General features: G+C 35.6%; 1 protein-coding gene across 7 annotated transcripts in view; it reads right to left on the reverse strand.

The window, feature by feature from the left end:
* HEATR5A (HEAT repeat containing 5A) overlaps positions 1-15,192 on the reverse strand; it is a 122,398-nt gene that overhangs the window by 95,507 nt on the left and 11,699 nt on the right. For 6 of the 7 annotated variants that reach the window (XM_045059755.1, XM_011283176.4, XM_045059756.1 and 3 more), the window contains exons 2-6: positions 10,200-10,399; positions 8,758-8,969; positions 7,186-7,294; positions 4,593-4,742; positions 3,594-3,768 (exon numbers count right to left, since the gene is read on the reverse strand). In XM_045059755.1, the coding sequence (XP_044915690.1) occupies positions 3,594-3,768; positions 4,593-4,742; positions 7,186-7,294; positions 8,758-8,969; positions 10,200-10,325 (772 nt within the window). In that variant the 5' untranslated portion in view covers positions 10,326-10,399. Of the gene's footprint in view, positions 1-3,593; positions 3,769-4,592; positions 4,743-7,185; positions 7,295-8,757; positions 8,970-10,199; positions 10,400-11,011; positions 11,089-15,192 lie in introns of all 7 variants that reach the window. The other variant, XM_019832901.3, reaches the window with a different exon arrangement.

Below are 15,192 nucleotides of genomic sequence, written 5' to 3' on the forward strand. Positions count from 1 at the left end.
CACTGTTAGTCTGTCCCTACATTGGTGTTATGATCTTTGAACACATGAATGAGGTTTGTCTGCCAGGTCTGTCCACTGTAAAATATCAACTTTCCTTTTGTAATTACTATGCAACCTGTGTGGTGATCCTTTAAGACAGTATAAATATGCTATAACCCATCAAACTTTCATCCAACTATGTACAGAGGATTCCTACCTGCATAAATTATTACTATAATGACTGCAAAAGGTCATTATCTAACAATCATTCCTTCAATATTTATTAGTTAGCATTTTCTGTAGAAAAGAACTTTCTCTTTTATTCTCAGTAGGCACTCATAGATTTCTTTTTTATTTAATAGGTTATAATAAATTTCTGTCATTATTAATTTTGCTTAACAGTCCTGGATGTCACCAGTGGGTCTGTCTTCAAGGAGCTGGCCAGTGGAAGCACCTTATTTTTCTGGCACAACAATAAGTTCCAAGCTCATCTTCAGGTAATTCCTGCGTCAGCCTCATCATTAGCCAATCCTAAAGGTGTCTCAATTCTGGGTACATTTGAAGATTGTCTGGTAGAAAAGCTATTGAGTGTGAGAGATAAGGGTCAAGGGTGACTTTCCAAATTTTTATTTGAACATCTGGAAGGAAGGATAGAATTGGCATCAACTGAGATAAGCAAGCCTGTAAGTAGAACAGGTATGTATATTTTCTAGGGGAGGTGAGATCAGGCATTCGCTTTAGGGCAAGTTCACTTGAAACACCAAATAAACTTCCAAAGAGATGTCAAAGGGGCAGCTAGATATGAGAGTTGGGTGCCCAGGCTAAATATACAAATCCAAGAATCCCTGAAAGATGGTATTTAAGCCACGAAACTGGGTAAGATCACCAAGAGGATGCACATACATATGCTGCAGAAGACCAAGTACTAGGTAAGGGGCTTCTTCTGTAAAAAGATAAGGAATCATCAAAGATGGAACAGGAATTTCTAGTGGGGAAGAAGGAAAACCAAGAGAGAATGAAGTCCCATAGGCAAGTGAAAAAAAGAGGAGGAAAATGATCTGCCAAGTTAAATACTGCTGAAAGGTCAAGTGAGACAACTGAGAACTGCCCACTGATGTTGGCATGGCGGAGTATTAGAATATAAGCTCAAAATAGGCACTTTTGATTTGTTTTGTTCAATGACATAACCCATGTACTCAGAAAAGATACTGGCCAAGTATAAACACTCAACAAATATTTACTGAATGAATGAATGAACATGGAGGTCTTTGGTGACCTTAACAAAAAAAGCAGTTTTGAAGAAGTGAATGAGGAGAATCCTAACTGAAGTGGGTTTGAAAAATATGGCAGGAGAGAAACTAAAGACAGTATCAAGAACTCTTCGGAGGAACTCTGCTGCAAAAGGAAGAGAAATGGACCTCCAGCTCACTGGGAAATGAGACAGAAAAGGATTTATTATTTTTTTTTAAAGATGGGAGAAACAAAATCATGTTTCTCTAGGTAATAATCCAATAGAGAGGGAAAAGCTGATGTAAGAGAGGAGAGACTTCCTAGGGCAATATCCTTGAGCAGGTAAGAGAATGATAGAGTAAAACCTTGGATTGCAAGTAACTTGTTCAGCAAGTGTTCTGCAAGACAAGCAAACATTTCTAACAAATTTTAACTTGATAAATGAGTGATGTCTTGCAATACGAGTAGTACATGATGCTAAATATCACGTGATCACAACTGAGTCAATGTTTCTTGAAATTTGCTTTGATATACAAGTGCTTTGGATTACAAGCATGCTTCTGGAACGAATTATGCTTACAAATGAAGGTTTTACAATATTAAATTAGATATTAAAAGATCACATCAATTCCTACAACTCGTTCCAATGATAGGAAAATGTCATACTCAATCCCTGCTTTTTAAGTGCCTTGGAGCAACATACCACCTGTTTGAATGAAGCCTGTTAGTTTTACTAGGAAAATCATTTCAGTTCTCTACTTCATAACCTTTGTGTATTATGGTTGAGTATATAAACCTCCAATGCATTGGTTTTCTAAATTATTCAGCACTATGTTGCTATTAGTCCCCACCTTTAAAAACTCTATTATGATACCTAGATCACTTCTTAGTGGTACAAAAATAACTCGATTATTTGCAGGCTAGAATTTATTGACGCAAGATGACAGAATTTCTAACAAAAGATTAGGCTAAATCCTAAAGATTTCTTAGTGTGGATGAAGCTGATTCTTCACTTTGCTCAATCTGATTACAAAAACACTAGCATTAGTTTAGTGCTACCATCAAAGCATATACACTTATTTATTCACATTTCTTATGCATTTCTACATTTTGCTTTTTTTACTGCAACTGTGTGCCAGCGCTAATGATACATTTATAGAAATGAGCAATCCACATTTTCAAAAGGATTAATTCAAAAGACATTAAACATGTTTTCTAACTTTAATTTTTTAGGTGGCTTAAGATTTAAACTCCTAACTGTCCTGAACAACTTTTTTTATGGTTTGGGTTTTTTTGTGTGTAGCTTCTTCCTGCTCCTATTCACCCTTTCCTCACCACCCGATAAGAAAGTCTTAATGAATTGTAAGATTAGAGAAACTGTAATAAAAATAAAAATTTATTATAAATTTTACTTATAATCTCAGAATGAGGGGACTGTAGTTTAATGATCCCCATGTGACTGTGATATGCTGTGCTTACTGTCCTCTCCCATCCCTGGTTAAGAAACACTGGCTTTAGAAAAAACAATTTCCCTTTATATAATGATAATGATTTCTTAAGCAACGCCTCTCTAATTTTAACGTGCATTATGAATTATCTGGAGATCTTGTTCAAATGAGAATTTTGGTTTAGTAAATTGTGTGGGGCCTGGGTTTCTGCATTTCTTACAAGCTTCAAGGTGATGCTGATACTACAGGTCTGCAAATGTTTAAGAAGCAAGGTTCTACAGAACAATCACATTTTCATTTGTGTGAGATTGTTTATTTTTTGGAGACAGAATGATAAAGCAAATTTTCAATTACTCATCAATGTTTTACATACACTGTTGATTAAATCCAGGCAAATTCTTGTTTCCAAAAATATCCCATCTGTGCTCATTGCCTATAAGTGTAGGAAGAGGGAATAAAAAGTAACAAAAGCAAATTGTCCAAGTATGGTGAATTTCAAATATCTGTTGTTTGTAATTATTTACCAATTGTTTTTACCATTGTTCCCTTATACCGACCTAGAAAATGGCAAGCCAAAAATAGGGAATCAAATGCATGTTGCTTAAAAAAAGAACTAAGATACAGATCATATCTATTATTAGATAATGTTTCACAATTTACTTTTAAAAAAAAAGCAAAGACCACAGTATAAAGAAAGACAATGACTAAATAAAGTGTATTTCTTCAACAGTTCATTTTTTTCCCTCAAATTTTTACTGAATTGTTTAAAAATGAAATCTTGGGACCTTTAGCAATGTTTATAAACTAAAATTGATCTCTAAGATATCCTGCAGCTCTTCAGAATTAATATTGGATAGTAGTAATACTCCTTTATGTTTGTATAAACCAACTGGGAAAAAATTATGAGACATTATGAAAATAATTATATAAATTTACCTGCTCCTGGATGTTTAGAAATTATAGCTTTAGCCAACACCGTGCCTAGTAGCTTTGAAACTGAAATCCTCACATCATAATTGGAACCTTCAAAGGACTTAAAACATAGTGTGGCCACACTATCCAGGTCCGTACTCCACATAAAGATGGCCTCTTTCTGAAGTTCAAGGAGACACTATTTAATTGGAAAAAGAGACATTAATGAACAACAAAATGTTAACTGTCAGGTTCAGAGCTATATAAGTTGTAGAAACTATCAAGTTCTAACAAAAATGATATACAAATTTAAAGGATGTAAATAATGACTGCAGGGACAAAAAATGAGTACTTACTAAAAGTCATAAAAGTTATATTATATAAAACAATGTGTCCACAGAGGGTGGGAGGAAAATCCATTCTGACTCAATAGGCTAGGAAAAATGTCTTTAGAACAAATTTGTTGGCTATGAGCAATTGTGACAATGATTACAACAACTTTACCATACTATCTAACCAACTACATTAAGAAGGCATGATAATTCTGCACAGGATCTCAAGACTTGGCCTGGATCCTTAGAAGACTAGACTGCCTTAGTTTGATTCTGTTCCTAGCTTGCAAAAAGTGACATATTCAAAAGAAATTAAAATGTCAAAATCTAAATCCTAGACTTAAAAAAAGTCATGATAAGAACAGATCTCTTTCAAATAACGTAAACTTTACATGTAAAATTTAGTTTACAAAATTACAGAGAAGAAGCATGGTAGACTGAAAGGAATACTTAGAGTCTGGTAACGTGAATTCCCCACCCTCCAACAATGTGCTGTGAACTACTTGAAGAACCTTGGGAAATCCATAGAATTCTCTGGGCCTCAGTTTCCTCATATACTAACATAAGATTAGTCTCAGCTGATTGCCAAGGTTGTAGCTTTAGGATCATGTGGCTGTTATTAGTGTTTTCACAGGGATAAACTAATTTAATTTTCTTTATTTTGAGAAATTCTGCTTATTAGACCATTTACCTTTGCAGCAGCACAACGAACAGCCATGGATCTATCTGTTAGGCAGGATTTAGCAGCTTTATAAACATCCCTGTGGCAAGGTATAGCAGCAGCTCCTAGTCCATTTAATATATTTTGTAGACTCAGCATAATCTCATATCGACCTTGAGACTACCAAAAAGAAATTTAAATAGTAAGAAAAGAAATTCACTGTGAAAAGCAGCATTTAGCATCAAAATTTACCTCCTACATTAGTGAAACACTTACCTATCTGTGTACACTAACCAACCCACCCAACATTAACAGCTGTTATTTTATGTACTGTTTACTATTTGAAAAGTGTTGTCTATATTACATTTCAACACAATACAAAGGGTTGATGTGAAGATTAAATGAAATTATATGAAAAGTACCTACCACAAAGCTTGCATGTTGCTAAGCATTCAATAAATGGTTGCTGTTAATGAGGCAATATGGTAAGAGTGTAGGGTCTGCCACCTAGCAGGTGGGTGACCTTGGACAAAACTGTTTCTTCATCTGTTAAATGGACGTATCCACCTCAAAGGCTATTGTGGAGATCAAACAAGTTACTACAGGTAAAGTACTTAGAATAGTACCTGACCTATAGTACATGCTCAGATTTCATAGCTTTTAACATCATTTAATGAGTCAAGTAGTTTAACCCTGAAAACAAGTCTGGGCTTCAGACTTAAAAAGACCTGGGTCTGAATCTTGGCTCTGACCCCTTAGTACCTGTGTGGCTTTAAGTTGTTCCTACTTATTTCTCCATCTATAAGATGAGGATAAGATGAATCACATAGAGCCAGTATGAGAAGTAAATAAACCCTTGTGGGGAAAACATTTACCACAGTGCCAGGCACACAGTAAACACACAAAAAATAGTAGCTCCTCATGTTACTGATGTTTTACTAAATGCCCCCAAATGATTTCTATATCCCAGGAAGTTAAGGCCACTAAAGATAACTAAAGTTGAGAGAAGACAAGATCAACATCAAGTATCCTTTTCATAGGAATATTAATTTATTTTATCTGTTTAAAGATATATGAACATCTTCGTTCATCTTTGTCATGACCTGAGCCAAAATTAAGAGTATGACACTTAACCAACTGAGCCACCCCAGGTGCCCCTGATGTTTTTAATTTATATATTCATTTTTGAATATCTTTGTTCAAAGGAGCACAATAGTGAATAATTACAGGTGGACGTAACAAAATGGGTCCTAAGGTGAAACTTCTGAATTTCTTTCTATCCCAACTTTATGTTGTCTATTACTGAAAGGTGTGGATCAAAGGTGGGAACCCTTTTGATATATCCAACATGTTGTGGTACCTGATCAACTAAATCATAAAGGCAAAAATAAGAAGAAATAAAATCCTTAGCAATAACTTTACAATTTCAGAAACCTATACAGCAATTCTCTGTTAACTATAGGGCCTGAAAAGAAGACAGCTTAACTAATGGGAGTGAAGTCAGAAAAAAGTTTAAAGTGGTCATTCCTCACTAGATAAAAGTTCTTATAAACATTTCCTCTAAAAACAAAAGATTAAAGATGCGAACAATCTCTTCTGCTAAATCACTTTCTTTAATCTTTCAGCAAACCACTGCTCAGAAGTGAATTCCTGAGTAGATTCTATCACCAGTATTATATAATGAGCATCACTTCTTGAATCAGCTATGTTCTTTTTTTTTTTAAGGTTTTATTTTTTTATGTAACATCTACACCTAACATGGGGTTTGAACTCACAACACTGAGATTGCAAGTTGCATGTGCTACTGAGACAGGCAGGCACCCCAAATCAGCTATGTTCTTCTCAAAATTTAGCATATTTTACATTTGAACTTTCCAATGTTGTATCTTGGTGCATTAAAAAAAATGTGTTTAACTAGACAGCATTTTTCTAAATTATTTCAGAGCTGTTTTCTAGACTTCTTTTCTAGGTAAGGTTAGAACAAGAACTGGTATGACATTTTTATATTAAAAACATTTTTTTTTTGTTTATTTTTAGGGGCCCCTGGGTGGCTCAGTCAGGTGAGCGTCCACTTTGGCTCAGGTCATGATCTCATGTTCCATGGGTTCAAGCCCTGTGTCAGGCTCTGTGCTGACAGCTCAAAGCATGGAACTTACTTCAGATTCTGGGTCTCCCTCTTTCTCTGCCCCTCCCTGTTCACACACACTCTCTCTCTCAAAATAAATAAACATTTAAAAAATGAAGATTATTTTTATTTATTTTGAAAGAGAGATAGCGAGTAAGTAGAGGAGGAGCAGCTTGTCCTTACTGACAAGTACTTGCTGTAGTACTAGTAAGCAGTATTGGGGAAAGGTGATGTGAGAGGAAGAAGCAGGGATGGGTCTGCCAGAGAAATACCTTAGTTTTTGCCTATCTGAATTCATCTATAATCTCATATTATGGGCTTTCTAATAAAGATTCAATATACCAAGTAACTATGTGCATCTCCCAGAAATATTTTTATGGATAAATTTATATACATACCTACATATGCTTATCATATGTAAAGAAATTTTATTGGTTCAAGAAATCATAAAACCTATATAATACTACCTTTTTATTCTTTGGTTGAACTTGCACTCACCTCTGCACTCTTCATAGCTTTAAGAATATTCCCCACTGTATCGGTAAAGGTGTTAACCAGGATTCTCCCCAACTTCTTGTACAAGGAACCCAAACATACCACAGCAGCACTGAAACAACATTTAAATTAGAAATCAGTCACGAGGGGCGCCTGGGTGGCGCAGTCGGTTAAGCATCCGACTTCAGCCAGGTCACGATCTCGCGGTCCGTGAGTTCGAGCCCCGCGTCGGGCTCTGGGCTGATGGCTCAGAGCCTGGAGCCTGTTTCCGATTCTGTGTCTCCCTCTCTCTCTGCCCCTCCCTCGTTCATGCTCTGTCTCTCTCTGTCCCAAAAATAAATAAACGTTGAAAAAAAAAAAAATTAAAAAAAAAAAAAAAAAAAAAGAAATCAGTCACGAGGGAAAAAAAAAAGGAAAAAAAAAATCTTAGACTATTAAAGGTGACTATTTAATTTTACCTTTAACGGATAAAATTGCCCAGAATCGACTCCACAGTTAAATCCTAAGGCATAACACTTGCATGAGTATCAAATAATTATACTTTCAATAACAAGAATTTTAAAAAGACGTATCTTCAAATAATCTAAACCTCAGCCCAAAGATTCCATTCCCTCAAATTTTATAAAGTAATTTTTCATACAATTGACCTACATATATTATTAGATAATCAAAGATACTCTTAAAGATAAAAGATAAGTAAAATAGGAAATAATGTTCTTATCAAGTCTGAAGTCTGAAACCTGTATGGGAAGATATATCCTGTTATAAGCTAAAAGATCAACAAAAATTTCTGTAAAATAACTACTGTGAAACCATACATGGCAAACTGCCTTCTCTAAAATAACAGATGAAAAAATGAACTGAATAATACATTGAAAAATTCTAAGCTGTTTTTTTCAGGAGCTCGGAAGAGTATTTTTCTATATTGTAGTTACTATTAATTTTTACTAATAAGAACTAACAAATTGAAAGAACACCCAAAATATGGAGAATTTAAAATCTCTTTTTCTTAAACACTCAACTGCTAAGATTTTTTGTATGTATCTTTAAACACTTTTTTTTTTAATAGTTGACATATATTAGCTTCAGGTGTACAACACAGTGATTCAACAATTATAAACATTACAAAATGCTCACTACAATAAATGCAGTCACTATCCGTCACCATACAAAACTATTACAATATTATGGACTATATTCCCTATGGTGTGCTTTTCATCCCCATGACTTATTTATTTTTATAACTGTAAGTTTGTACCTCTTAATCCCCTTCACCTATTCCACCTGTCCCCCCATTATCCCTTACTTCTGGCAACCACCAGTTTGTGTTCTATATTTATGAGTCTTCAACTGCTAAATTTTTAGTGAGAGTTTTGATTCCCAAATCAAGACTTCAAATATGCCTAAAATATTTTTTAGAACAGTGGAAAAATGTTAGATGTTTTTTAGAAGTTAGATTTAAAAAAATGAGTGAAATAATTTGTATTCAGTTTGGGTACAAGTAGTTTGGGTTCTTTAGAGAAATGATACCACAAGGAAGCACTATTTTATGTTCAATTTTAATATTTAACTTACAGTTTAGTGGGAAGATAACTTGGAGAATCATCTTTGCTACGAATAAGATCATTACATTTATCGATTGTCTCATAAACAGAGAACGTGTCTCCAATACTATAAAGAATTCCGAGATTTTTAGCCAGCAGTTTGCGGGTAGGAGGCCCTGGAGAGCTGTTCAACAAAGATAGGAGCTGTTCTACCAGAGTCTTCTGTTTCTCCCTTACATCACTCTAGAAAGGAAGGTAACAAAAAGACAATTCAAAGTCAACATAATTACATGTAATCCTCTAATACGATTTTTCTTTCATATATTTAAGAATTAAAAACTCTAGAAAAATGCAAAATTATTTTGACTAAAAATTACAGATCAGTTGGTGATGTAGTCATCTATACCACACGAACCGGTAGTTCGTTGCCCTGAGGATATCTGTAAAAAATAATTTCTGGGCCAATATACACTGGAGTCTCTGTAAAGAAAGACAAGGGCTCTATTTCTTCTAAATCTTTTTCTAGTGAAAGGTAGAGCAAAGTCATATTCTAACTATTAAGCCTCTGCCATATGTATATGTACATGAGCAATGTATAATCGATCACTAAAGTTGACCTTGTCATGAATGATTATTTGTTTTACTTAGATCTTTTTCTAAGTTTAGTGCAATTTTCTTTTTGCAAACTTATGCATTTAATGCCAGTAATGTTACTCCATTTTACTCATCTGCTCTCTGAAAAAGGAGTACAGAGTATCATTACAGCAGTAACGGTACTCAGGTGATCACTAAGGTCTAAGCTCCTACAATGAAGTATTTGTTAGTGTATGGATTTTTGCCTTATTAAATTCCAAATGCTTCCATGAGTAGTGTCTTTGCACCGCTTTTGCATTGCATGATATTGTGAGAATATCCTCATTTTTAGTAGATGTATGCAGAAGTATTTAGGTGTAAAACCACCTCACATGGCTTGGTAAATCAGTCAAATATGGCAAAACGTTAACAAATGCTGGATACAGGTGAAAATATGAGCGTGTCTTTTTTTCTGGTACTTATTTCATAAGCTTAAAAGTGAATATGTTTACTAAAAGACTTTTCCAATTACATTCTCCTTAAAGAGCTCACAACTTTTTAAAACTCCCATTACAATATTTAGCAGTATCTTACACAAGGGCTTCATGCATATGAAGGTGAACAAGATAATGAAAATGAAATCTAATAAAATGTGGTTCATAGTAGTTTATATTTTTATACATATTTTAAGTAATATAAAAAATATTGGCTGACTTCTTCCTGCTTTTTGAAAGAACAAATTTCTTGTAATATTTCATTATAAACTCTCAATAAGGTATACCATTTGAAAGCTAATTTAGGTTATTCTGGGTAGAACTAGAAAAGCAAACCAAAGGAACTAAACATTATCCAGCATTTTAAAAAAACACACACAAAAACAGTTTTTGCAATTTTACCCACCCTGCTGGTTGCCAGCAAGAGCTTCTCCAAATATCTCAACCAATCAAAAATAAACTCTGCCCTCTGAACTTCACCTAGTTGATTATATGCTTCTTCATTCAGCAATAAGCTATGAGCTAATTCCATTCCTTGCAGAAAATTCTCCTAGCTGGTCACAATTCTTCTCATTAAACTTCAGTTGATATACCTAAGAAAAAAATCTGTAATAGAGGAAAAGAACATATTTTAAAAGGAGAGTAAAAAGGAAGGCAATCATAATACTGAATCTTCCACAGAAAACACAAAAGCAAAATTAAAGTGACAATATTTTTTCTAATAGCTCTGGGGTGAAACTGGGAAATACCAATCCCAAACTCTTAACAATGACACAAAATCCACCTTTGACTCCTTTTTTAGAGAGCAGACAAAACAGATATTCAGGCATTATTCATACACAGATACAAAAACTTGCTAAACAGAAGAGAAATTTCATTAAAATCCTGAAAATTTTTAGGTTGGGCTATTCAAGTATTAGTTTTCCATTTTCTTTGTAGGATAAATACCCTTTCACTAAAATAAAATGAGTCATGAGTACATATCAACAAATGACCAAATATCCAGACCTCCTACTAAAATTCTATATCTCCCTGGGCATATATTCTGTCTTTTAGCTAGCAATTTAAAAGGACTTATTCCTATCAGCATCTGTTCCCCTAGCCTAATATTCTGTGTAGCTTGAAGCTAGGAGTTTTAAGAAAAAGTCTCATCTCTATCAGAATAGTCTCCTTATTTCCGTGAACCTTGTGAAAGCAAAGTCCTATTATTGAAGGTACCTGGATGGATGGTGCCCAGGGATTGTAGCAATAAAGATCATATCTGCTATGACCCAGATCCAAAGTAGCCTTCACTCCTGTTGTAGCAAATTAAAAAAGATAGAGAAGATTTTGTTTGTTTGTTTGTTTTAATTCATGAGCATGTCCTGGGCATACACTTTCCAGAACATAAATAACATGTAAGTGTACACACACACACTTGTAAGATGACATTCTGATTACAGAATCTTTTATTTTTAGGAGCATGCTCAAATTTACAGCAGTAAAGCAGTGTGTCTGCAACTCATTTTTGAATAAGTAAATCAATTAGCCATAAAATATAGTAAAATGCTAACAGCTTTTAAAAAAAAAATTTTTTTTTGAAAGCAAAAGAGAGCACGAGTCGGGGAGGGGGAGAGAGAGAGAGAGAGAGAGAGAGAGAGAGAGAGGCAGACAGACAGATTCCAAAACAGGTTCCAGGCTCTGAGCTGTCATCACAGAGCCCAACATGGGGCTTGAACTCACAGACCACGAGATCATGACCTGAGCAGAAGTCATACACTTAACCGAATGAACCACCCAACACCCCAAAATGTTAAACAGCTTTATGTAGATAGTGGGTATGTGAACAGTTATTTCACTATTCTTCATTTTTTTCTGTATTTTTAAAAAGATCACAATAGAAAGTTGGAAGAATTAGTTAAGAAATGAAGAAACACACAAGCAGGATGCCTGGCTGGCTAAGTGGTAGAGCATGAGACTCTTAATGTTGGGGTCCTGAGTTCGAGTCACACTTTGAGGGCAGAGTTTACTTTAAATTTTTTTTTAAAGGGAAAAGTTTAAGAAAAAACACACAAGCTGGTTTTTAAAAAATAATCATCAGGGCACTGGGTGGCTCAGTCAGTTCAGTGTCTGACTTCGACTCAGGTCATGGTCTCACGGTTCGTGAGTTCGAGCCCCTTGATAGGCTCTCTGTGACTAGCACAAAGCCCGCTTTGGATACTCTGTCTCCCTCTCTCTCTGCTTCTCCCCTGCTCACACACATTCTCTCTCTCTCTCAAAAATAAATAAACACTAAAAAAAAAAAATCATCACTACTACTTAAAGGAAAGACAACTATCATCAAGAACACTAAATAGGGAAGGCACCTGTTCAATAATGTATCAAAAATAAATTTGATGTATTATATAAAACTCCCAGCTAAATAGAAACAGATAATTAGAATTGCATGGAAATACAGTCAGAATGCTACAGGTAATTAAACTAAGAGATATTAATACATAGCTAATATTCCCCCAAATAAATCTCAATCTTTTATAGAGAAGCCAAAGATGTATTAGAGAGAAGTAAAGATGTATTAGAAAATCAGATGGGAGACATGGGGAAGGCTTTTCTTTCCTTTATTCATTTTTTACTCCCAGAGAGTTTACTGATATAAAATTATCTATAGTTTCAGATCATCAAAATTATTATAAACTTGAGGGGCGCCTGGGTGGCGCAGTCGGTTAAGCATCCGACTTCAGCCAGGTCACGATCTCGCGGTCCGTGAGTTCGAGCCCCGCGGCAGGCTCTGGGCTGATGGCTCAGAGCCTGGAGCCTGTTTCCGATTCTGTGTCTCCCTCTCTCTCTGCCCCTCCCCCGTTCATGCTCTGTCTCTCTCTGTCCCAAAAATAAATAAACGTTGAAAAAAAAATTAAAAAAAAAATTATTATAAACTTGAAAAAAGCCCCCTTAAGAGACAGTAGTTACAAACTGGTACCCTGTTGGCCAAATTTAGCTTGTAACTTATCGGTGGAAAAAATGACTTACTAACATTTAAATGTAAGATTCTACACAAAAACCTGGGTCCCTATCCCCATACAGCAACAAATGGCTGAATTTAAGAGAGGGACTCTCCAGCAGGCCACAGCTGCCACATTCACTTACATTACTTGCCGACTTCTTCAGGTTTTTTTTTTTTAATATTTTTTTTTAACGTTTATTTATTTTTGAGAGAGACAGAGACAGAACGTGAGTGGGTTAGGGGCAGAGAGAGAGGGACACAGAATCCGGTACAGGCTCCAGGCTCTGAGATGTCAGCACAGAGCCTGATGCGGGGCTCAAACTCACAAACTGTGAGATATGACCTGAGCTGAAGTTGGAGGCTCAATCAACTGAGCCACCCAGGTGCCCCCAGGTATGTTGAGTTTTTAACTCCTACTCTTTATCTTGCTTGTGTCCCTCTGGTTTGGGCTAATATTCTAGATTCTGACTATGATGCTGCCCCAGAGCCCAAAAGGCAGCTTTTACCAATCCACACCCACCAACCCAGTGTGCTGCTTTAGCCATCTCGGTTGTCCCCTCCCAGTGAGTCCTGCCTGCCCACTGGATACACCCATAACCTGTACTGACAGTCCTCAAAAAAAAGGAAAAAAAAGTAAATATTAGGTTATTTTTGGAAATGTCAATTTTAAAGAACAAGAACAATATAAACAATGGTGCTAACAAATTCACTTTTACAGAGACATGAAGTTTTAGATTCTTGCCTTACAAACCCTCCTTGGGGAGCCTGGGTGGCTTAGCTGGTTAAGTGTCTGACTTTGGCTCAGGTTATGATGTCGTGGTTCATGGGTTCAAGCTCCGCATCAGGCTACCTGCTGTCAGCAAAGAGCCTGCTTTGGATCCTGTATCCCCCCCTCTCTATCTGCCCCTCCCCTGTGCTCTCTCTCAAAAATAAATAAACTTAATAAAAAAATTTTTAAACCCTCCTTAAATTATCGAAGCCACCTGACCAAAATACACACAAATAATTATAAAGTTAATAAATACTAGAGAAACAATTTCTGGAAGAAAACTTCTAAGTATACAGAAGATGAAAGGCAAGTTTGCATTCAATATCTATGATTGCATGAGGAAAAAATATTACCTCAATATCATAGAGAAAATTTCTTATAACCACCACGGCAAGTCAAAATTCTATCTTAAGAATCAAATTACCCTTTTTAGAGGTCATTAGGACTGCTGAAGAGACTTTTTTTTCCTTAGGCAGCAGCAATATTGTGGTGTAAAATGATCTATCAAGAAGCAAAATAGCTAACACAATGCAATAATAAATAATTCAGTAAAAAGCTTGAGACCATAAGCAGGGCACAAAGTTATCTCCAATGTCTTCAATACATTCCTCTCATAAATTACTCCTAAAAGTAGAAAATTCATCCAAGTAATCCCACATCTAAACACCAAAGTCTAAAATGCACCTGTGATCTCCACATACGCACTATCAATGGGATAAGCAAATGCTTTCTGCAAATAACAGATGTTCCTATTACTACCTGAAGTTTCACTTTAGGTAGATGAATACAAATGCAGTCAATCTACTACAAGTTTTAATATAATCACACCCTAGAACTATATGTATGTAGAGTCTGCTTATTTTTCTAATTTTCCCTTATTTCCCATTTTTCTGTTTCTGTTGCAATCACAAAGTAATTAGTTTATTAAAAGTGAACATATATTACAATATATTCTTCAAACAACAATTATGCTACTTAAAAAAAATTCGTAAAACTACAGCTCCCACTGTAATGCTTGCCATTATTTTTGACAGAAGCTAACATTTATTGGCAACTTACTATAAGTGCTTTACACTTTCTTGAATAATTCACAGAACTGTTCATGAGGCAGCTAGCTATTTTTATTTTTTTTTTAATTTTTTTTTTCAACGTTTATTTATTTTTGGGACAGAGAGAGACAGAGCATGAACGGGCGAGGGGCAGAGAGAGAGGGAGACACAGAATCGGAAACAGGCTCCAGGCTCTGAGCCATCAGCCCAGAGCCCGACGTGGGGCTCGAACTCACAGACTGCGAGATCGTGACATGGCTGAAGTCGGACGCTTAACCGACTGCGCCACCCAGGCGCCCCAGCTAGCTATTTTTAGATGAGGAAACTGAGGCACAGAGAAACTATGCAGCTTCCTAAGGTCACAATGAACCTGGACATACACATGAGCAATCTGACTCTATATACATGTGCTTTAACCACTACATACTATCCTGCCACTCAAGTATTCAATCAAGCCCCTCAGATGCCTTCAAATCAAATTTTTAAAAAGCTTAGAACTTGTAGACAATTTGTGGATAGCATGGAACAAAAGACCATCGTACTGTTTCCTAAAAACTGAGCACCAAATTCCTTACTTTAAAAAGTTTGCGAATCTAGGAAT

Source organism: Felis catus, chromosome B3, assembly GCF_018350175.1.
Source record: "Felis catus isolate Fca126 chromosome B3, F.catus_Fca126_mat1.0, whole genome shotgun sequence".
Classification (NCBI taxonomy): domain Eukaryota; kingdom Metazoa; phylum Chordata; class Mammalia; order Carnivora; family Felidae; genus Felis; species Felis catus.